The 23,467-nt window shown below is 38.6% G+C and overlaps 1 protein-coding gene across 3 annotated transcripts in view; it reads left to right on the top strand.

The window, feature by feature from the left end:
- LOC124644864 (amyloid beta A4 precursor protein-binding family B member 1-interacting protein) overlaps nucleotides 1–23,467 on the top strand; it is a 65,147-nt gene that overhangs the window by 37,218 nt on the left and 4,462 nt on the right. Inside the window, exons 1-13 of one of the 3 annotated variants that reach the window (XM_047184493.1) lie at nucleotides 10,799–11,068; nucleotides 14,602–14,694; nucleotides 18,373–18,562; nucleotides 18,648–18,784; nucleotides 19,033–19,122; nucleotides 19,208–19,442; nucleotides 19,540–19,689; nucleotides 19,795–19,986; nucleotides 20,131–20,378; nucleotides 20,916–21,008; nucleotides 22,003–22,115; nucleotides 22,910–23,001; nucleotides 23,228–23,422. In XM_047184493.1, coding sequence (XP_047040449.1) covers nucleotides 14,602–14,694; nucleotides 18,373–18,562; nucleotides 18,648–18,784; nucleotides 19,033–19,122; nucleotides 19,208–19,442; nucleotides 19,540–19,689; nucleotides 19,795–19,986; nucleotides 20,131–20,378; nucleotides 20,916–21,008; nucleotides 22,003–22,115; nucleotides 22,910–23,001; nucleotides 23,228–23,422 — 1,828 coding nt within the window. In that variant the 5' untranslated portion in view covers nucleotides 10,799–11,068. Of the gene's footprint in view, nucleotides 1–10,798; nucleotides 11,069–14,601; nucleotides 14,695–17,078; nucleotides 17,751–18,372; nucleotides 18,563–18,647; nucleotides 18,785–19,032; nucleotides 19,123–19,207; nucleotides 19,443–19,539; nucleotides 19,690–19,794; nucleotides 19,987–20,130; nucleotides 20,379–20,915; nucleotides 21,009–22,002; nucleotides 22,116–22,909; nucleotides 23,002–23,227; nucleotides 23,423–23,467 lie in introns of those variants that run through there. The other 2 variants (XM_047184492.1, XM_047184491.1) reach the window with 2 other exon arrangements.

Here is a 23,467-nt window from a genome sequence, read left to right as displayed (position 1 = left end):
TTTGTTCAAGTATCGTTTAGGCGGACTAACGTGCGTGAGTGGTGAAATTAACATAGTCATTACTGTCGAGACATATTTACTTTCTATAATACCGGCATTAGTTAGTGGTGAGAATCGCATCGATATGTCAGGCGGCGGTGTGTGCTTAACTGTGCGAGCTGTACAGTCGTTTGCATCTCACTGCATTAGTCACCTAACTGTACATTGCCCTTTTTGGGACCGATCGCCCATACGATTAACTATAGTAGTAAAGATTACGATCACGATTATAGTACGAGTACCTTAATGTGACGCATTGTGTTATGTGCTTGTCATAAAGCCATGAGAGTAATTGTCAATTTCCGTTTTAGAGGTAAAGCCTATTCGCCTCGATGAAATTGCCAATCTGATACAATTGAAGGCAAAGTACTGAAACTGACAGGTGACCCGGAGCCGTGCATATTGTCTTGCAATAAAGGAGTCAGTCCGCCACACAATTTGGTGCGTTGTGCAAACAGAGGGGAGAATCTGTTTCAGTGAGAACTCCGCCATCCGGTCTAAATATAACCGGGCGGAGACAGCTGGCGGGGCGCGGGGTGCGGGGCGCAGGACGTCGACCCGATCAACCCAGACCTTGTGCGCATTGCCGGAAGGAACGATGCCACCAAATTTGCACCATTGTGTTGCCTTACATTGTGTTGTCGCCACTCGCAAACTCTGCTGAGAGGAAAAGTTGTTACTGGAGTAGGTACTACTCCAACACACTACACCCGGCAAAACGCACAAAAATGGAAGCATTTGTTCGACCTCTATTCTCTTCAGCGATTGTTATATAACATTCAATTGACAAGATTTGCTCGGTGATGCAGGATGTGAATTCACTTAACAGCCAGCTGACCAGGATAGAGCAATTTAGAACAATATACGCAGATACCCCGAGTTGGGGTTTGCACGCGGCTAGAATGTACCGAGGTGTGAGGCCCGATGCGGCTGGCACGGTATTGTGCATAGGCGTGAGCGCACACCGAAAACGTATATAGGCACTCGTTAACACTCGATTACGTTCACATGACGTTACAAAATCCATTTGCAGGTCAATAGCACCGCTAGTTGAAGGTCTTGGCCGCCACCTCCTCGCGCCTCATCCCGCCTTGCCTTCGCCAGCCACCCTCCGCCTCGCCATTGCCACGTGAATAATAAACGTGGTCACATTGCGGGTTTCCCTCGAACAATTTTAAAATAAACTTTTGAAAATATTGCATTGAAAATCAAGGTGACTCAAAGTTTTGTCGTGTTAGGCTTCGTGAGGAAAAACCATAATTAAAAATATTTAACAATACAGGGCCATAATGTGAGTGGGGTCTGCTCTTGCAAATAAAACTTCGACTGCTAGACCTTAGAAAGTTATATGAGGGTCAGAAGCTAAGAAGGTTTACGTATAAAATTGCAACATGAAGAAATTTCAACATTCTGCAAATATTAACTGACGTTGATGTTTTCAATATCGATAAAAAAATGAATATATACTTGAGCCGAATATTTTTTCATTTTAATACTGATGATTTCTACGTCATTGAATGCTCTCAAGTTTTTATTGGAAATGATAACTGTATAAATAGTGACGACCGATTTCACTATGATGATAAGTCACTTTTTTAAGCACGCTCATAAAAGTATCTCTAAGTAAGAGTGAATCCCAACAAGATTCTTTTCAACTATCAGAGAAAATAACGTTCACGTAAAATTGATGGGATTTTTTAAAATGGTGTCGTTAATATTCACGCAAAATTCCGCTTCACTGACAATTTATGCCAGGTACGGGGCCTGTTATGTCAATTAAATTAGTGTTTCGCCGTAATTTAACTAACATCCGCTCTCTGAATCCCTTTGTGACAATAATCCTTTATTGGCAGTGTTCATACTGTTATTGACTAATAGAGGGTTATGGTTCGCTAGTATTCCTAGACCTGGTATTAGTCCTTTGTCTATACTAATTGGTGCTCTAAGCGTGAGGACCGTACTGTCATAGAGAGATGAATACGCGCCATTAATCTGACTACAAATGCTATATTATCTGTGATACGCACGGATCTAAGTAGGGATTATTATATTGAAGTTGTATAAAGACGTAATGTAGTTACAGGATGCATTGAAGCCCAAATATGAGTCGTAAGTTTTCTATTCTTGTGATTAAAAGCTGTAATAATATAAGTCGAAAACGGTTCTATTATTACTATTGTACGGAGGCATTTTTTGCCAAATAGTTTCAATACTGAAAGGACATTTTCCAACTCTTAGTTTTGACGTCATTTTATATCATTGATTTCATGTTTATGAATGGTATTGTATGCAAGCAAACATGAATATATGTACTACATAAGTACGTTATGCATGGAGTAGGAGTAGATACCTATAGTAAGACATTTAACACTATCAGCTATGCAGGTATTCGATCGTTAATCCACATTGAGTGTTTCAAGTAATTGCAGTTCAAATACACATGCCTAGCGTAAATACGTGTTCGCAGCCCTTGCATGATTAATACACCAGGTTGATGCATGCGAGATGTATTTGTGCATATAGGTATGTAGTGGCATGCCTATTGAATGGCGTCGTATGGTGTGCCATGTAACGCTTGCCACCGGCGCTTATTACTCCTAGGTATTACCTACACCTAACTATCAGAATGTGGAACGTTTCCTTTTATGAAATGCGCGTAAATCTCCGAGCGAATTTGCGTTAACGCTGAGTGGAAAAGTTGTTGGGTAAATCAAAAGGCTGCCACGTAAAAACATGTTTGTAGAAGATAGCAATCGCGATGCAGTTCTGTTGATGTCGGCAGCGCTAGCGTGTCACCCCGCGGTCTCGCCTACGCAGAATATAACTTGTTTCTTTGGATCTTACTCTTGCAACTTGTACTGTAACACTATAAGAAAGTTTTCAAGTAAAATTAATTTCATAAGTAGCAAAGAGGAAGCCTGGAAACTCAATACGGAAGACTTAAAAAACTATAAGTACGTCAAAGTCCTTTTCTGAATATTTTAATATTCAGCATGGAAAAGCTTAAAATTCCCGCAAAAAATGCTTAAAAAGTTCGAGCAAAGATACGACCACTAACTTATTTCGTAAATAAAATGCTGCTCAAAGTATTTATAAAGCAAAAGGTGCACCTTCCTCTTTGAAAAAAAAGGCGGTAAAAAAAGCTCGAGCTTCCTGTGCTGATAGGATAAAATAAAAATTAAAACTCTACACCGAGTCGGTCGCTGAAGAAATAGAAAAAATAATTGGCGGTACGGTCGTCGCTGTAAATTGCGTAGTAATCTAAGAAATGGATCGAGTATTGGAGTCGAGTGGACAATATCGGTATTGTCCGAGTGCTATGAGAAAAGCGAATTTTCCAAGTTGCAGTGGCAGGTGGTGCAATGGGGCCCGATCGATACCCCTCCCGTCCCGCCCCCTTGCTAGCCAGCCGCCACATCGCATGCACCCACTCACTTATTATACTGTATACACTGTATAATGAATATCATATTAATTCATTTGTTTATGGTAACTGTATAGCTAGTTCATTTTTTAATCATTAGACCGGCCGCAAGTATCCATTTTTTATTTAAGATTGTGTATTTTGTTTTTCTAATCCCGGTATAGTAGTTTAGATGACTTAAAGTTTGAATCAACGAACTAATTTTAATATCATTTTTGACTTCGCTCTTTACAGTCAATGCCGATGAATTTTGAAGCTTTTTTATACCTAGGTACACAATACTTAGGTAAATATTAAAAAAAAACAAGTACAGCCGAATTTCAACGCTTTTAATGAAGCAAGTACAGCCGAATTTCAACGCTTTTAATGAAGACTTGTGTAAATTACACTGTTTATTAAACACTGGTCATCAATCCGATATTTGCAAACGATATTACCTGTTTGCTCTCTCTGTACCTATTACAAATATTTTCTATCAAACCCTCACTGAAAATATTTATTTATCAATACAGCCAGAATCATACAAACACACCATACCTAATTAAAATCAAATATCGGTATGGATTTCAAAAAAAATATATTTTTAAAATAACTGAAGGAATTAGGTAAAATTATCTGCCTAGCCTTTTCCCAAACATGTTGGGATCGTCTTAAAAAGTCTAACCGTATGCAGCTGACTAACTAATGATTTACATGAAGCGACTGCCTATCTTCTCCGTGCTCCGTGCGTTCTATTAATGCTCAAACCTTCTCCGTGTGAGAGGAGGCCTGTGCCCAGCAGTGGGACGATAAAAAAGGCTGTAACAGACTGCCTGTCTGTATGAATTATAAAAAAAAACAGTGCAGTACCTAATTAAACTGACTTGGGCTTTTTATCAAAACACGCAAGTGAAGCTGCGACCTGAAACTAGTATCACTACATAATATAAAACAAAGTCGCTTTTTCTGTCCCTATATATGTCCCGTTGTTGTCCCTTTGTACGCTTAAATCTTCAAAACTACGCAAACGATTTTCATCCAGTTTTTTAATAGAAGTAGATAGAGTGATTAAAGAGGAAGGTTTATATGTATAATGATATACATTAAATAGTGGGGAAATACTGTTATCCTCTGCGGAGGCGGAGCGGGTCGCTATTATTTCATATACTTAATACATACTGTAGTTAGACCAAACAGTCTCCTGGCCGTAATTTGCGTTCGTTCTAATCAATCAACTTAACATGATCTGGGTTATATCAACGGACAACGTACCATTTATCATCGTTATAATATCTATGAATATATTTTACTAGCTGTTTTCCCGCGGTTTCACCCGCGTCTTGGTTGAACTTCTTCCCTTAATGGAATTAAATATCTGACCCTATGTTACTCGCGGTTAGTGAAGCTTTCCAACAGTGAAAGAATTTTTCAAACCTTTACAAACAAACAAAATATGTTTCCTTTTTATTATGTTAGTATACTAGATATGTATATCAATTGTTTTTCTTAATTATTTATTACTCTCGAAAATAAAATACAAATTAAAGGAACGTTCATTTTTGATTGCAAAAGCGAGCCTCTATTTGAGCTGCTGAACAATTCGGGGAGTATGTGAGTTCCGAACGAAATATTTCGTACAGTATTTAAGAATCATTTCGGCGTGGAAATTCCGTCTCGTACCTTTAATTATGGAAAATATTAATTAAGGTGTATGAAAGAGCTTTTTGATCAATCAAAAAGAACCTTTCGGATGATGTGTCAACAGTTATTCTTTGAAATCTGTAGTGCTGTAAAAAAGAGGAAACTTTTTTTGTTTGCACCCGAAACTACTGAAACAATTTGTAAAATTCTTCCATTGTTAAAAAGCAATTGAGCTATACTCTTCCCGAGTAACATGGGCTATATTTTATCCGGATACAGAAGAGTAGAAAGAAGAAAGGTAGAAGTTCCCCCGGGACGCGAGTGCAGCTGCAGGAAAACAGCTAGTTCTTAGGTATATAATATTTGAAAAATCACTATAGTATTAAATAGTAAATCATATAATATAATTAAATAGTAAATCACGTAATAATCATATATTTTTTTGATATTTTATAAAAAATATTACTAGCAGTTCCCCGCGGTTCCACTGCGCCCCAAGATAACTACTTCCCGCAGTCGCGTGGGTAGGGCGTGAAAGCCCTACAGACAGACAGTTAGTTTCGCATTAATAATACCTATTAGTAAGGAGGACCTACGTTATTAAGAGCTATCGTAAAGTGACCTATTGCAGGCTAGGTCTGCAGTTCTGCACGTACAGTGCGCTCTAATACAATTAGGGAGTAGTTCATTATTTAGCGCAATGCAACCCATTAGTTGCAAGCTCATGTGCGCACGGATGAATAGAGAACAGTAAACAAACCAGAACGGGGTTCACGCCGCTATCGGCGCTAATTGACAGCGGCCCAGGAACCGCACACGGAAATAAACATTCCGCCATAGAGATTGCAATGCCTCTGAAACGGCACAGGAAATAACTGCGGAACCACCCAATATCCGAACGCATGATCAAAATAGCAACACTAATGAGCACACCGAGAAACTGATACCAATAAACGAGTACTACATACATACAATATTATGAAAACGCTGTCGTTCCATGTTTAAACAATGCATTTCTTTCTTAAATGTTAATAAATAGCTTCCTGATGTTCAGTAAACTTGCTTGCACTCGCGTGTTCGTTCCAATTGTTCTTTGCTAATAGCCACAATGGCTCGTTACGCCGCTACTCGCTCCTCAGAGGAATTCATTTTAATTAAGACCCTACTCTCCCCGAGTTATGAAATCCCCCGTCGTTCAGCACTCCGAACTTGGTGGAACTTGTCACCTTTTCTTTGAAAAGTTTTAGGTAGCTCAAACATATCGTATGACGGCAGACGTAGAAATAGACTTAGACTTTCCCATTTATCATTGGGAAAATGCTCGGAAGATGATGATTGAAGATAACGAGTTCATTTAGGTCCACCACGGACGGCTTTTTTATATAGACTAACATGAAATGACTTTAGTGGTTCACAAATGGCAATAAACTTCGTAGGAAGTGATTCTACTTGTATGGGTATAGATTGTTAGGGATTTATGCTGGCTGACTTTAGATGGGGGCTTACCTGAGAAACTCTGTTAAGCCCTTTCCAGACATAGTTTCCGCAATAACAGTGTTCCTCGTCAGAGTGGGTGTTGTAACATGCGTACGAACCGCATACATTAAGGGCGGAGGCATTTCTCATGTGTCTAAAATATGCAGCGTCATGCGTCTGGGGCGCAAACGCATTTAAAAGCTTTCGCACAAATGTTCGCCTATGTTATACGAACACGAGCCCATTGTTTCACAGCATTAATGTCTAACCAGCTTGTTACATTCATTTAAAATGTTCTGATAGTAAAGACTTACAAGAACGCCTTTATTCAGTCAAACATTATATGTCTGTGAAGTCAATAGCTCTGTAGGTTGTTATCGCGCAATACTGACGCAATGTTGCAAGAAATCTCTCAGTTTTTGTTTTTTAGTTTGCGTCTGTCGAATGTATTAGTTGTCCTTGGTATGTATACCGTATAGCGAGTCTTGTGACAATAAAGTGCATGTCTGGACATGGCTGGAAGAATGTGGAGGGCAAAGTCCGTGTGCTGACGGCTCAGCGGCGCCGCAGCGTTTGATGCGCGCGGCTTGGCAAGCACGCATGGAGGGGGACGGGTGATGTTAATGGTCGCCTCAACAAGCTGGAATTTGCTCTATATTTGGGCACGGCGAGCGGCGCAAGTACGCGTCATAAACCTCTTATGTTTACCTGAGATCTTACGAGCCACGTTCGCCGATGGTTTCATTTTTCTTGAGAATTCTATCTTAGGTGCAAGGAGAATTGGAGAATCTAACTCAGAGAATGTTTCATAATAAACATGAAGTTTTGATATTAAAACAATCTGCCTTCTTGATTTTCCCACTACTGATTACTGGACACAAGCCCGTTCTTACGCATTACGCAGAATTTATTCTACACTTCTCAAATTTTATACATTTCCCCATCTCCATGGCATCGTATCAATTCCTATTGGGGACAGCCGTTTTACCGTGTAACCACTCAATTCAAACAATAATAAGGATTTTAGCTCACACCTGCCTGTATTGTACGGAAACCACGACACTAAACTATTTTGGAAGCTCTAAAACGAAATTGCGCGAGCGCATAACAAAGTGGGTATGCAGCCATGCGCGCTATTTCTTGTTTACATTTTCGCAGTTTATGGCCAAACCGTCCGTACGAAAGCTATTTACGGTTTCAGCACATTTTTGATATTTACACCTCTCCAATGTCTTATGCACATGTCGTGAACGGTGGTGCCATTGATATTTGATACTTTTATATTATTTGCAATAGTCTATTGTTTCATATTAATGTAATGTTCCCGTATTCAAATACTGGTCAGCCATAGCCTCCCTTGCCAAATAAACTCAAAATAATATCTCAAAGGAGCAACTGGAGCGAAGTCTTCCCTATGGTAATGCAATTTGACGAAGCTCTGAACATAAACGAGGACTGACTTAGATCCAGAGTTAAAACAGTGTGCACAGGAAACGTTCCGTCTGCCGCCGTCTCGCGAACGTCAGATTTGCTGATCCGGTGCCTCAGTTACTTCTTGAATTATTGAAGAGGTCATTGCTGTACACATCTATCGATCATCTACAGCCATAGAATATAATCTTTTAGTATGGGATCCCTTATAAGAAGTTGATTACGTAGGTTTTATTTTGGCCATCAAGCCTACAGCTACATAACATATTTCGTGCCTACCATACAATGAACATTAGCATAGCCAAATCAGCAGAAAATAAAGCCAATATTAATTTACAATAACAATGAGCTAATCGTGAGCTATTAATGATTTGAATTGCGCAGTTGTTGCAATCAATAATGCTGGAAGTATGGGAATAGTACTTACTCAAATTATAAACATTTTACTTACTCGTATTCATGCTTACTAGCAATGGGCGTAATTCTCAGTAAACTACGTACCTACTTATGATATTGTTGCATCTGAACACGTTTTTCTATTTAAGTCTATCCTCAATTCCTCATTGCTATTTTGATATTATAAGCAAGTATAATGCTGTTCAGTATAAATGGCTGTTCTTCTCACTACTACCATCAGAGAAGATGTCTCCATGCATTCTACTATAATCATCACCATTGCCTTTCCTTGTTCCAATTGTCTTTGAGATCGGCGCAGCATGTCTTTTTCTTCCTTCATTTTATGTCTCATACAAAAATCTCACAAATGTCTATTTAAATAAATATTGTAAACTATCTTGTTTACACTTTTGGACTCTGTATGTAAGTGTTGTACGTATTATCATCATGACTACCAGCAATTATTATTCATCACAGTTCGAAGGACGGAGCCGCGAGCTCAATGATCATGGAATGTTATTTAATATTTATTAAAAGGTAATTTTATGTTTGTAAATACGATGTTCATTTAAGTCTGTGTAAATAAAATAAAAACATTGGTATTTTTCCGGTATCAGATGTGTCATAAAGCTAAAATAATATTTTCATTTCCAACGTTGCTTTTATCAAAGTAAAAAATGGTGAAGGAAGTCTTATTCTACCTTTTGATCAAATCTTTCCGTAATTAAATATAAAATGAAAATGTTTATAACTTACGAATGGACCGGTGTATTCAAAGGCAAGCTTAAAGAGTTAGTTTCTGCCAGTGAGCCCTTTGACAGAATGAGATAAAAATATTCATTCAATGTGTAGCTGAAGCTTGGACTAGAAATGTAAACCAGATATTCCGAGAAAACATCGTATCTTTGCATTGATCTTCCATATTTATAAACTTGTTATTACGGCCATTGTTGTTATTAGCTTTTACTGCAGAACAGATACAGGTGGTTAACATTATAACTACACATCGGAATTATATGTCTCGTAGTCTTTAATTAAGCTTGCTTTATTAACAATGGTTACCGCACAAGTTACTTGAATCCCCGCAATGGCTGGCAGCAACTTCGCGAAACCACAAGGTCCGATGTATCATATTATTTATTATTAAAATACTTTACAAATTTGGCTTTGTAGATCATTCAAAGGAAACAAGATAAGCGCAGACGGAAATATTGGATTTTAAATAAAAACATCGGAATTTACCTACGTATTTACTCATTCACTGAGCCTCAACTATTCAAATATATTTGTGGAATCGGAATTTATTTATCAGGTTCCGAACTCAATATTGCCAAATTAAAGTGTTATATTCGAATTACCTTTGCAGTCTGCACCAGACATTTATTTTTAATAGCCAATATTTCAAACTGATACATTTGCTTTTATTGATGTTTCAAGCCCGAGGCGTACACGCGTGTTTGGTATTTAAGTTAATATTTTGCCTGACTGCCAAAAACCGCAGTTGGGGGACTGTTCTATCTAGTTATAGTAGGTCTGTACTTATTGTTTTTATTTCTATCGTTCTACGGTACACTTGGTCTAACTAGGAGGTCTCCCAGCTGCTATTGTTCAAGTTTTTTTAATGTCTTATTGGTGCCGCTATAACAACGAGTACTGAAAACTGAAATTAAATTAATATTTTAAGGGGCTCCCTTACACTACTTTATATAAACATTTTTAAAGCCAGAAGTGTAAGGGAGCCGGTTGCCGGTTTTAAAAAAATACATGCATATTTGTCAATCAAATTAAACGACATAGAACTCAAAGCTGTGGAATATTTTTAACATTATGTTTAGAAGATAAACTAATCCGGTTGTACAAACAATAATTTCGATGCGATATGATTCACGCCATGAACCAGCTTCGCCGATGGAACAGTCATCGACTCGGACCGACTCATGTAAACAACGTGAGAACGTAGGCAGACGTTTTAGAAACACTATAAGTAAAATGTATGGAAATGTTAAACTATTCATTCTAACCTCAATGTTAGGATTTACGACAAGCATTTCCGACGATATATGAACCTATGTACTTGTTAATTTTACTCATAATGGAACAAACCTTCTCAATGAGTAATGTGAATGTGGAAATGTTAAATGTAACTGAGTGATATGATAACTTGTGTACATAATGTAACCCGTCCATTGATCGTCACAGTAATAAGAACAACGAGTATTATAGTCGAAGTATGATAACTGATAAGCGACGTGACCAAGAACTTGTTCTGCGAACTATTTTTCACTTTTCCCTTGAGCATGTTTGTGTTTGTTAAAAATGACGTAACACGCGTTTTTAGTATAATGATGATGGCTCGCGTCACACGACCTCATAGAGTATTCATTCATTTAGAGTTGGTCAGCAAGTACGCATGTTATACTGCAATATCATTTATAATGTGGCTCGCACTTTGGCCGGATCGCTCGCGAGCGATTGTGAGCGAAACGAATCGCGGAACGGATCGCGTTTATTGTTAAACGTATTATTGTGCAGACCGACGGAGCTAAGTGCAGCATTCAAGAAATTGGATTGTATTGTTTGTTCACTTTAAAACTTTTACCGGTTAGCTCGAAGTGTCGAGGACTTTCCGTAGCCGTACCGGACCGTGGCTCATCGACAAAGGCGTGAATTGAATGGTTCAAGGTAATTTGTGTCGTTTATCGCAATATTATTTCATAGATTTATAGTAGAAGGAAAGACTTGGAACCTAATAGTAATGATATTGAAGAAAGCTTAGTCTGTAAGTCTGACTAGAATACACCTAAACAAATATTCTAAGACATCGCTAAATGTGTATTCTGATAGTTAGTAATTAAAATAATAATTCAGTAGACAGCCAGTTCCCTACGTAATGGCAAACAGCAGTAATAAGCATTTGAATGATTATATTCGGTCAAGGTGACCACGGACCACGACATACGAAGGATAACTGATACTAAGTAGAGTTATAATAGACGTCGGCATATCATCACATCACTTCCGTGTTATAAGAACTAAGAACCTTAGAGGTAGTCCAGTTCGTTGGCTGTATCAAAACTCATAGGATGGAAGAGGAATACACGACCAAAGAGACGTATGAGATGAGATGAGAGATGGGTGTATGGAAGACGGAATGGCTAGAATACATAGATATGTTACAGGTAAATGAAAAAGAAGAAATACTGCCCCATCACCAAAAAGTATATGGGCAGGAGGATGATGATGATGGCTCCAAGCATCTAAACGACAGAATTCGCAACTTCTGACGCGTCAAGTTCAGAATGGCGCAGCGACTAACTTTGGACACTATCCGGAAGTTATTCAGGATTTTATGCGTTGTACTTGTCATTTTCCAGAAAATAAGCTTTCCGAAGACCGAAACTTTCAAGACCTAAACTCTCTGAGGAAAACGCGGTTGAATGGAGCCACAAACACTCCTCTTCTCCGAGATGGTCATTAAACTTTAACAATTTCCTGTCACTTGACATTTTATCGTTTTGTATTAAGAACTCTGAATATTTATTTGTTATTCATCACTGTCCTATGAGATAAGCGGTATTTATAATAAAAAATAGCCGTATGAGTCATCTCTCCGCCGAATTTAATTTTAGACGACTAAAGGTAGAATCCATGCGAGAATAATGTGTTAGGGGCGGTTTGAAGGGCAGGGGAAGTGTTGATGTTTCCATATACTTATGTATGCCCCTTCCATACTTCCACCTACATGAACACTGAATAATCGATAGATTGCATCATAATCTGATTAAACGCGATATGATCCAAGCGGTAAATTATGGTCTCTTTACTCAATTACCGGGAGATGAAATCAAAATTCGTAAAAGTTCACAGGGTATATCATTTTGGATATCAGGCTTTTTTTGTTACTAATTGTACCCTAAAGTCTCCTACTGAGCTGATTTGAAGAAGTCTTCCATTATTTGGGAAGCTAACAGGGAACTATCGCGGGGAGGCATACAGGCGAACACGACATTTTTACATTTACTCTTACATTTTAATACATTACGAAACGGAGTAATATCAAACATAATCAAATGTACGGTAAATAGGTTATGTGAGGTACAAGAATATTCTGGAATAGGTCTATATTGTGTTAAACCGACCCGCATCTCAGTTTATTGACGAGTTCATGTCAAGTTGACGCCCGCTCCGTTAATAATCTTAACTACTGCTACACTTTCCCCTAACTAAACGCGATCATATTTTAGGAGAAAGCTCGTTTGCTTTAAACATTATTACAACACATGCATTTATTGTATGGACAACTTATAATAATTTGCAATTTAGCGTCACATGTTATTTATTATTTTCTAGAAACAACAAAAACAAATGCTGTTAAGATGGAGCCGTTAGGATTTTGTTACTAATATTCATTACTAGCTGGTTGCTAGTTTAAAATCTAGACTGCTTCTTCTCTGTTAAGTGTGTTTTTTTATATTTTGTTAGGCAAAAGTATTATCAATACTTTGCCTAAGAGAGTCGTTGCTGAGCTTTTAATGGTTATTGGTAAGAACATTTTTTCGCGATCAATATACAAATTGTGAAAACGTCGATTGCAACGTTTACTTCTTCTATAAATAGCAATGACGTTAGCAGCAATTGCAATGCAAACGCGATATTTAATAGAACCAAGATCACGTTTGCTAGTAAAATGCACTTTTTGCCCGTTTCTGTGGGTACTCATTCGTATCAGCCCGTAAAATCATGCGCCACGACCACGACACTGGCTTGATACTCCATTGTAATAAAGTTACGAAAATATCTGTTATATGCATTACTACTGCTGTTAGTATTATTACGTAAATGTTACATCAATTCAACTTTCCTTCCCGGTTATGGAAGCTAGGAGCACAAAACATAATTTGCTTGTGCCAGACGTGGCCACGAGGCCACGACCGCTCTACTAACAATTCTATAAATAGTACTCTGGATTAGCTTTGAACGCAATTATCTCATGTCTAAGTTTACTTAAAGTTACAATTTACTTAGCTTTCTGACGTAAACTTCTCAGTGAAATCCCTGGTTTATATTATAAATGCTAAAGTGAGTTTCTTTGAGTTACGGTGTAGCGGTCCAACGTCTGAACTGATTGAAACATGGGCTTACTTATTATACAGATGTTGATTGATCAGATCATTAAACGATTGATAGACTAAATTATGCTTATGGTAATTTTTCCTTATTTTATTCAGAAAAGCTTTTTAATCCTCGTAGAATCTTCAATGAATGTAAATTAATTCACACACATTTGTAACTTCTCACCGAATGTGACTGCGACCGGGTATTTACAAATTCTACACATCACTTAAGCTCTTAAATCACTCATCAGTATTCAAATAAGCGTCATAAAGTTTGGTAGCTTTCGCCTAAGCTTTAAAACAAAGCCGTTAGTTCCTAGCTACTTATTACTTAGCAAGTTACACTACTAGAGTAACTTTCGAGCTTAACTTTAATCTTCGAAGTAATCTTTTCGCACAATATTGTTCGCAAAGACCGTTCGGACAAAATAGTGAATGGATGCCCGAACAATATGAATGCTGATCGATAATAATTTGCAATTTACTTATTTATGCCTTTATTAACAAGGCAAATACAAGAAACATTACTTCATCGGCACACAGTAGTTACAATGTGACACTGTGACATTTAAAAAACTTATTTAAAAGAGATTTTATAGACACCTTTGTTATACGTGTACTAACAATATAGATAAAAAAACTATCCATGTAAAAAAAACCGGCCAAGTGCGAGTCGGACTCGCGCACGTAGGGCTCCGCACCATCCAAACTAATATTCTACCTATATATATTTATGGATATCGAGCAAAAATGAGCAAAAAATCACGTTTGTTGTATAAATACCCCCGAAATATTTATTTTATTCTAGTTTTCAGCATTTGTTGTTATAGCGGCAACAGTAATACATCATCTGTGAAAATTTCAACTCTCTAACTATCACGGTTCATGAGATACAGCGTGGTGACAGACGGACGGACGGACGGACAGAGGAGCGAAAACAAGAGGGTCCCGTTTTACCCTTTGGGTACGGAACCCTAAAAACTATTCAAGTAAAAAAAAATTACATTGATTGTACATGATTTTGCAAAGTACCTACACTGAATTTTTTTACAGGCAGAAGATGTAATACTCCCTACTAATAAATAAATCAACTGTTTTCAGATGGCGTTGGTAGAGGAACAAGGCGCGGGCGCCGCCGACGACCCCGAGGCCTTGCTGAACGAGTGGCTCGGCGAGCTCACCGTGCTCACTGCGGTAAGCAACTCGCTAAATCTTTCCCTTTTTATATCAACCGTACAGGATACTATTTAAAAAAAAGAAAATAGCGGAATGCCACATACGCTTCAATCGTAATTGAGTCGTGATTGGATCTCAGTCGGATGTGAATCGTACGTCGCCTAAGTAAAATTAGCTGAATCGCGCCCCAGAACGAGCTCACTGTATGCTTAGATCTAGTAGTTTTTGGATTAGATTTGTAAATATCCTTTAGAAACTTAAAAAGTGACGAGACAACTTTTCGGAATCTTTCCGCTATTCTGGCATTATTTTCAAACTCTAAGCTATAATATGATATGATATGAGCTATAATGATATGAAAGAAATAGATATTAAGTTAAACTTTATCCTTCAGTATTCAAACATAAAACAGCACCTTATTCAGCCATGTGTCCGCAAATATATTTAAAGTTCGAGCTAATTCCTGCTAGTCCAATTAGTCAGTAACACTCTCATTAGCTTACGCCAAGTAAAAGTAACAGGTTACGCACTTACTTTATTATTAGATAGCTCTTTGAAAACGCCATGTTGCCTCACAGAACCCAAACGTGAGCCATAAATAGAAGCATCTGGTCTAAGTTCCGTAATTTAGTCGAAAGATAAGTATACCTTCTTTAATTAAATAAATAAAAACGGAGTGCTTGCTTAACTTTGAAAGGGATGATTGATGCTGCATCTCGAGAGCACGTGTGGCTTGCAGCCGGCGCGGCCCGAGCGCCGCGGGACAGGTGCGCGCGCGCATATGCGCTTTTGCCATGATTTTGCGTCGCCAGGACAAGCTTATTGCGACGGCGTTAACATCTCGGCTACGAACACGCGATAACTTGATTTTCAACAGACCTTTAGCTGTTTCTTTATTAACCTTTTCGTGACATGATTACTGTCTCTTTTGCATCATATTTGATAAAGCTCCCCCACTGAACAATGTCGCCAATTTTCATAATAATTACAGATTGAGGCAACTGTTCTCATGAACAATACAGCAGTAAAGCGACAGATGTATGAACATACTGACAAATTGCTCCATGCAGCGATATTACTGGGCATATTGTTAAACTGACATTAAATTCAAATAAATAAGTTTGTTTTTATTTAAAGTCCATCTAGAGGGGTGCGCTCTGATTCATTTTTGTATGTTTTGACTTCGAACAACATTCACAGAAAAAGCTATGTAATTAACGCAACGTGAACCGTGTCAAGTTATTATTCTTTACATATTTCAGATTATTATCGAGTAGTTATGCTAAAGTAAGTCAGACATCGATAAAATATAGATCCTGCACATCTGTCGAGTATCGCTCGTTCGTGCGGGCAGGTGTTTCCATCACAACACCTGTTTCCCATTTTTTGTCCAACCTTTTTCATATAACTTCTGTTGTAGTCCCGTACAATTCACAAAATCCATTATACGTTCTCCGCCTAAAGACATCATTTTGAAATTTGCTTTAATGATAACTAAACTCGATATTTTATTTGTGGTTAAATACGTTTTGTTTAGAACTTCGCTAACCCTTACCTATTTTAAATATTTTTGCAGTCTACAAGAAGCAGATATGATATAACGTGATAGGTGAGACCTAGATTTTCAGTAGCAACAAAAATATAAAATATTTTAGGATTTTGATTGTGAATAAGGTACATTTGTGTAACTTGATAGTCAAAACTCTCAAAACTGAGTTATTGTATCAGAGTTATGGCCTCTCGTTATAAGTTCAGTTTACTCTCTAGTCTCTAATATGCATATCAGTGTTCGAGATACAGAGGGCGGCCCTTCCTTGTATTAAACAAAACCCGAACAAAACTAGGTCATCCAGTCGATTTCTTATTTCATTGTCACGTGCTGGTTGCGTGTTAAAGTCCTTTTTTCCAAAAGGTGGGAAGATACTTTCCGCATTTAGTTGTTATTTTTATAGTAGAGCTTTCCAGCTTATAACAGTTTATTTATTACAGATAAGACCTATTTTTTAACACTTATTATTCTATGTCAAAACTTTGTTGGAGTCCCCAAAGAGATAAACTTTTTATTTCTTTGATATACAACCATACACAACAATCTCGTGATAAAATAATAATTCTGGGGTCATTAGCAAAAAGTGATAAAAAATGTTGATATGCGTGAATGAGGGAGCATCGTGTCGACTTTGGGCACCGGGCACAAGGCGGGGCGCGCGGCACGCTCGGGGTTCGAGCCCGGTCCCCTCACGCACACAGCCGCGCCGAGCTTCGTCCACTCATTCTGGAATCAAACAACGTAGCGTAGCGGGCCGCGCACACGTGCGCAAGTCACAAAACACGGTTGCCGTTTGTCTACTTGCGCCCCCCCTGCGCTGCCTGCCTCGAACGGCCGACTCAGCGAGCGCTCATGCTTCATTTTGTAATACTACTCACTTCAGTGTGCTCGACGCTGCCTAGTTGTGGTTGGAGCCCGCGAATGTCGTACGCGTTTTGTGGGTTCCTCGTTAGTGCTCTTTGTTCTGTGATTTTACCAAACGTGATAGCAGGCGCGAAAAAGTTTGTTTTCGGCAAAGTGAACGGGCGAGGTCGCCTACGATATAACAACTAACTGTAGTGCGGTAGACTTGTGGTGCAGTTCCGCGCAGGCTCCGTGTTCTGTGCTCCGTTGAAATAACAAACTCGTTTCCATACATACTAATCCTAAGTGCATACTGACTGACTATACTAGTATGAAATAACAAAATGGCATTTATTGTCAATTAGTTTTGAATTAAAACATATGAACTAAGACGGCCGCTGTTTGGTTCGGGAGCGAGTCCCGGTCCCGACGACATAGCGCCGGCTTTTGGCACGCTTTGCTAATAGTGAGAAGTGTTGTTTTATGAGTCATTGCACGTTGCGATGTAGACGTAATGATGGATGTGCAAATAAACGAATCCAGTAAGTGGCAGCGCGGAGGGTTTCTGTCAACTCTCAATAGAAGTTTTCGATTAGCAAGCGGGAAAGCACGGAGTGTTACTAACTCTCCTACAGAAACTAAAAGCTTTGAACAAAGTTTGGACATGACAACAGCGGTAACGGTACGTGACTAATGAGTCTGCTGATAACTAAGTCATTATTTATTTTCTGTTTATGTTTACAGAAACAGTACAATTAACTAGTTAACTACTTATTAAATATTTTATTTGAAAGTACCCTCAATGTGAATGCAGCGTTTTTTTTAACGCATTCGCTACTAATTTAATTTTAATTTTCGGATATTATTAACGAACACTTGGGAGTCAAGCACGTTGAACTAAGTAACTTCGTGATAAATATGATAACTCTCTGTAATGCTCACACAGTTTATATCTGTGATAGATAAGTCTGTATCTCATTAGAAATATAAATAGTATATATAAGTCAACATAATTAGTTGTCACAATGGGACAGACATACAAACTTACCAAGTTCATTGTTTGAAGACAATGCATTCCCAATTATGTTTTGGGATGTCAGTTTGTATGTGAGTAGATAATTAATTCCTGGACAAATAAGGTCATGTATAGGGCCCAGCATTGGTATTCATTGCATCGAGTCGCTTTATTTAAGGCGCGGGAATAGTTACCGGCCCCATGAAACGTGTTAAAGGAATTATTGTAATTAGTTACTGTAATACTAATCGGGTAACAGGAGGATTCAAATTGAATATTTAAATTGCAGGGTTTGAACTCGTCGAGTGATGGCACGGGAGGCCTGAGGCCGCTGGAGATCGTGGCGCCGCGCATAGACACGTACCGGTTCTCTATGGCCAACCTAGAGGAGACGCAGGATGCAGATCTGGATGCCATCCTGGGAGAACTCTGCGCCTTGGACTCCGAGTATGATGAAGAGATATCTAGGGTATCTTCAGGTATTACACGAAATGCAACACTGGTATCTCAGATATTTGTCTCACGATGAACGTCAATATTGAAAGTTTGTGGGTTTGGTTACAGCACTATCATCGGCATCCAAGTCCAGAGCGAACAGTGCAGCCGAGGGCTCCCAGAGACAAGATAAGGAGTGCTCTGACGGAGCATCTAGTATCGCCCGCACTGATTCGCCCGACAATGACTCGGCATTCAGCGACACTGTGAGTTACCATTATTGCTAAACTAGTAACACGGTCATTTGAACTGTAAATATATTCATCGTACCCTTAGAGTAATCATTTTGTATTTATTTGGAAGTGTCGGGATATCATCTTGACATTTTGCAATTTTTACACTCCTACCAAAGTTGACAAAATAAATATTTTCTATATGCTCCTGTTTTTCTGTAATGTCCTTTAACGATATATTACTTTACTGCCTATTGACTTGTAGTTTTCTGGCTTATTAGGTATCCATGCTGTCTAGCGAATCTTCAGCATCCAGTAGCACCAGCACAAAATGTAAATCACTAAAACTGAATCTCCACCAAACACAGAAGGTAAAGTCTAGCCACTACTATTACGCAAATAAAACAATTTAGTTTCTACGTAAATGCACACTAACTTTTCGTATTAACTCTCCAGGATGCTAGTTTCCAACTCAAAGCTGATAAAATTAAATTAGCGTTGGAACGCATGCGCGAAGCCAACATTAAAAAGCTCTTCATCAAAGCCTTCTCTATGGATGGATCGTCCAAGAGTCTGCTGGTCGACGAGAAGATGACTTGTGGATACGTCGCTCGCCTATTGGCAGATAAGAACCATGTCACCATGGAGCCCAAGTGGGCTATTGTCGAGCACCTACCAGACCTACACATGGGTAAGACCATCAAAACATTCTAGAAACACATTTATACATTGATTTAGTAAGTGTATTGTGTGTGTTATACGTTAATGGTTCAAACACTTAATTTCAGAACGAGTCTACGAAGACCATGAGATGCTTGTCGACAATTTAATGTTATGGACTAGAGAATCAAAGAACAAAATTCTGTTCGCCGAGCGACCAGACAAAATATCTCTGTTCCAAACTCCTGAAAAGTTCTTACTGACTGAGGATGATAGAGGTAAATAGATCATAGAACAGTCCCACGTTCCCACCACGTTCCACGCTCGTGTGGTTAAACCTTTTACACAACATACATGTAAAACAATAAATTACGCATGTTAAGGTTGGTCCAGCGAGCATGACGAGCACTCGAGACAAGTCATCATTGAAGAGTTTTTCGGGCAGAGCGGAGGAACTACCAGCACGGTGCCCTCAGTGTCTGGCCACCCAGTGCCGCCGATGGAAGGCCCGTTGTATCTCAAAAACGATGCCAAAAAGGGATGGAAGAAAATATACTGCGTTTTGAGACCGTCTGGTTAGTAGAACATGACAAGCTGCGCTGTGTGGCCACACAAACTTATCTCTTTAACTATAAGCCCCGCGAATTGGCCAATGCGAACTATTTATATGTATATGAACTGATCTTTTCCTTAATTGTTTATATTTTGTTATTATATAGGACTGTACTACTCGCCTAAAGATAAGGTGAAGACACTTAAAGAGCTGGTGTGCCTGGCTACTTTCGACAATAACGAAGTTTACATAGGGTTGAATTGGAAGAAGAAGTACAAGTCCCCAACAGATTACTGCTTCGCGATCAAGCACCCGAGGCTGCAGCAACCAAAGAGTGTTAAGTTTATTAAGTTTTTGTGCGCTGATGATCAGCGGACGCTGGAGAGATGGGTGACCGCCATGCGAATAGCAAAGGTACGGAAAATATATTTATTCTAGCGTTAAATGGTTTTGTGGTGTCTAAGTTTGTATGAATAAACTCGAAACCCACTGAACCGGCTTTTCCCAATAGTTATTCGGGTTTTTAGGAAGGTTTAGGTACAGAATTATTAGCCATACGGAGCTGTAGCTGTGAGCTTTTCTCGAGTAATTTGTCTAAAACCGAGATATGTTGTGATCGCTTCATGTATGGTTGAAGAACAGTCGATTAGATCAGAAGCTAGCCAAGCCAACATAGCGACTTTTAACCTAAGTTGGTAAAGGCTGAACAGACGGCGATTAATATTTTATTGTTAACCTTAACGTGGGCAATATTCAATTGTTCTCAGTTACTTACATGAATTTTATTTACAAAATCTATATTAGTTTTATCTCGTAGTATCCTTGAGTTTTTGAAATCCGTTCAGTAGTTTTTGAGTTTATTCGTTTACAAAAAAATCTTTCCTCTTTGTCAATATTAATACTATAGAATACGCATAATGAATAATGACTAATTATTAATTTTATTACCAGCACGGGAGGCAGCTGTTGGAAAATTACCGTTCATTAGTGGAAGAGCTCACTCAGGAGGATTTAGACCATCTCGCCCACGCTCGATCATGTTCAGTAAGTATTTAGTTATTAATAACCCTATTGCACAAAGTTATACCTGCGGATTTGCGTAGTATATAAAGGAACATAACAAATAACTCGAGCCATCATCTACTTTCAAATATCAAAATTGGTCATTGAGTGTGAAGAAGTAACAAACACAAGTAGGTACAAACTTTCGTCACAATAATATTATATTATTAGAATAATTAGATTTCTGACCAACCTTAAAAAACATGACTGGTTTCCGCGTCAAATTCACACATAAAATCTGTACTAAAAGCAACATTTTGCCAAAGCTTAAACCAAAGACTTGGCTTTCTTTGAATAGAAATACAATTCTAAGTAATGCGAGCCTGCTAGGACCTCGTAACTAAACAGTTATCGCCTAAACATCTGCTGTAATTGTTCACACAATTTTAACAAAAGCATTATTAGCTTTTGTTTCTTTTTTGTTTAGAAAAAAAGTATTTTGCCGTTTTGTATGTACTTCTTTTATCTGCAAGTATTGTATGTAGGTACTGGCTTAATCAGAATCCAACGCTTTCCTGTTTTTTTTTGCTAGCCGTACACTTATTATTAATTAGAAGCTCATTATTATGGTGAAGGTGTGTACATTCAGATAAACAGGATTTTACCATTCTTCCATAAAATCTGATGTATTCAAGTTACCCCCAAAATCCATTATTTTGATTACCCCTGCTGTACATAGCAGTTTGCCGAAAAAATATACATTAATCTTAACATATTTCTGAGAACCCTTAAAATGATCTTCCAAGAAAAATAAAGTATTACTTATCAAAGTACATTGATAAAATGTATAACATTTACTAATCCATATATAAATACAGAACTTAGTTGATTTTGACTCCTCAACTCATTTTAAAGCTATTAATTAATATGATGTTACGAACGTCCCGTCATCAGGCTTCTCTTTCGTACGTATTTTGTTTTGGATGCTGTCAGCCTCTTAAGATGGAGTATATAACGTTAAATTGTTGTCCCTCAGATAACTTCGATCCCCACTAAAACGAACGGCATGCCAGCGCTGGGAATCAACAGTCCGGCACAATCCACCTCTAGCAACGTCAGTGTGGCTAACTCAGACATCAGCAGTGGCAGGTTGGTATCAAATTATTTTAAGGAGCATCTACACAGTGCAAGTAGCATGCGCATTTTTAAAACGTGCGGGACCAGCGACTCGCGCATGTACCAAAGCAAAATATCCACCCGCGTGCTCTTGTCACTTGCGCATGTTAACTTGCTCCAGCTACATGCACCGTGTATATGCACCTTTATGTTGTTAATGTTTGTTTGTTTATTTTTCATAATGTTCTTGTGTTCTAAGCGAAGATATAAATTGCCCTTTCCAATTGTCACTGCAATTTCTACAGAATTTTATAATCTAAAAAGCTTGCGGATTTTTTTATTTGGTTTTCCAAATGGACTGTAATGCGAATGTTTTTCATGTGTCTTTTATTATAATGTGAAGTTATTCCGGCCATTGTTTCATAAATAAAGAACAGGTCTCTTCAAATAACTTTGCACTTCCGAAGCCAGCTCGCGCACGCGCAACGCCATGTTTTTTTTCAACAATTTGACTTGCGCTGTCACTCACTAGTAGCTAACTTCGGAGGGCAAAGCTATTTGACTTTTATTGAGAACTGTGCTCGCCAAACATAATGGTGGTTCGCAGCTAATTTCCGATCACAACTACGTGCATTTGACCTGTAAACCACACCTTAGGCACTCCCGCCTTTGATTTCTTTTTAAGTTAGTGCAAGTGTTAACTTATAAAAGTGTAGGTATGCTTGTTCCTGGCATAATTTTGATCCGCGATTATTTGTAAAATTTGGCGAACTTATAGAAATGGTTTGTTTGTAAATAAAAATGATTGTAATAACTGTTGTGTGCAGACACTCCCGCGCATCGTCGTCCAGTTCGAGCGGCTGTCTGTCGGACGGCGGCACGGCCTCCGAGAGCGCCTTCGACTGCGAGTTCCCCATGGGTAATTTAATATTTTAATAACATAATTGAGTATGTATGCTTGTCAATTTCATAAATAACAATATAGGTAAGTATTTGTCAAAATTACAGGACAGAAAAATATCTTCTTATTTTCCGAACTTATCTATAAATTACCGTTACCTTTTTGATAAAATGGCTGTTTTTTGACTTACGCGATACCATTGTAAGGGACCACATTTTACATATTTGCGTGTCACACTTTGCAGGTACGATAAAGCGCAAACCGTCCATGAAACCAAACATTCCGTTGACGTGGATGACGCGTCAACTGAAGGAGATGGTGGAGAAGGGCGGAGACTGCGGCGCGGAGGACGAGGGTGGCGGCGATTCCGGCACCCTCACGCGGCGTCCCCGCCCCGCGCGGCCCGATGACTCCACGCTCAAACGTCACCACACCATCGGTCAGAATCCTAACACAATAAACACATGCTTACTATTAAAAAAGT

Source organism: Helicoverpa zea, chromosome 31 (assembly GCF_022581195.2).
Source record: "Helicoverpa zea isolate HzStark_Cry1AcR chromosome 31, ilHelZeax1.1, whole genome shotgun sequence".
NCBI classification, from domain to species: domain Eukaryota; kingdom Metazoa; phylum Arthropoda; class Insecta; order Lepidoptera; family Noctuidae; genus Helicoverpa; species Helicoverpa zea.
This window is presented reverse-complemented; position numbering and strand designations above follow the sequence as displayed.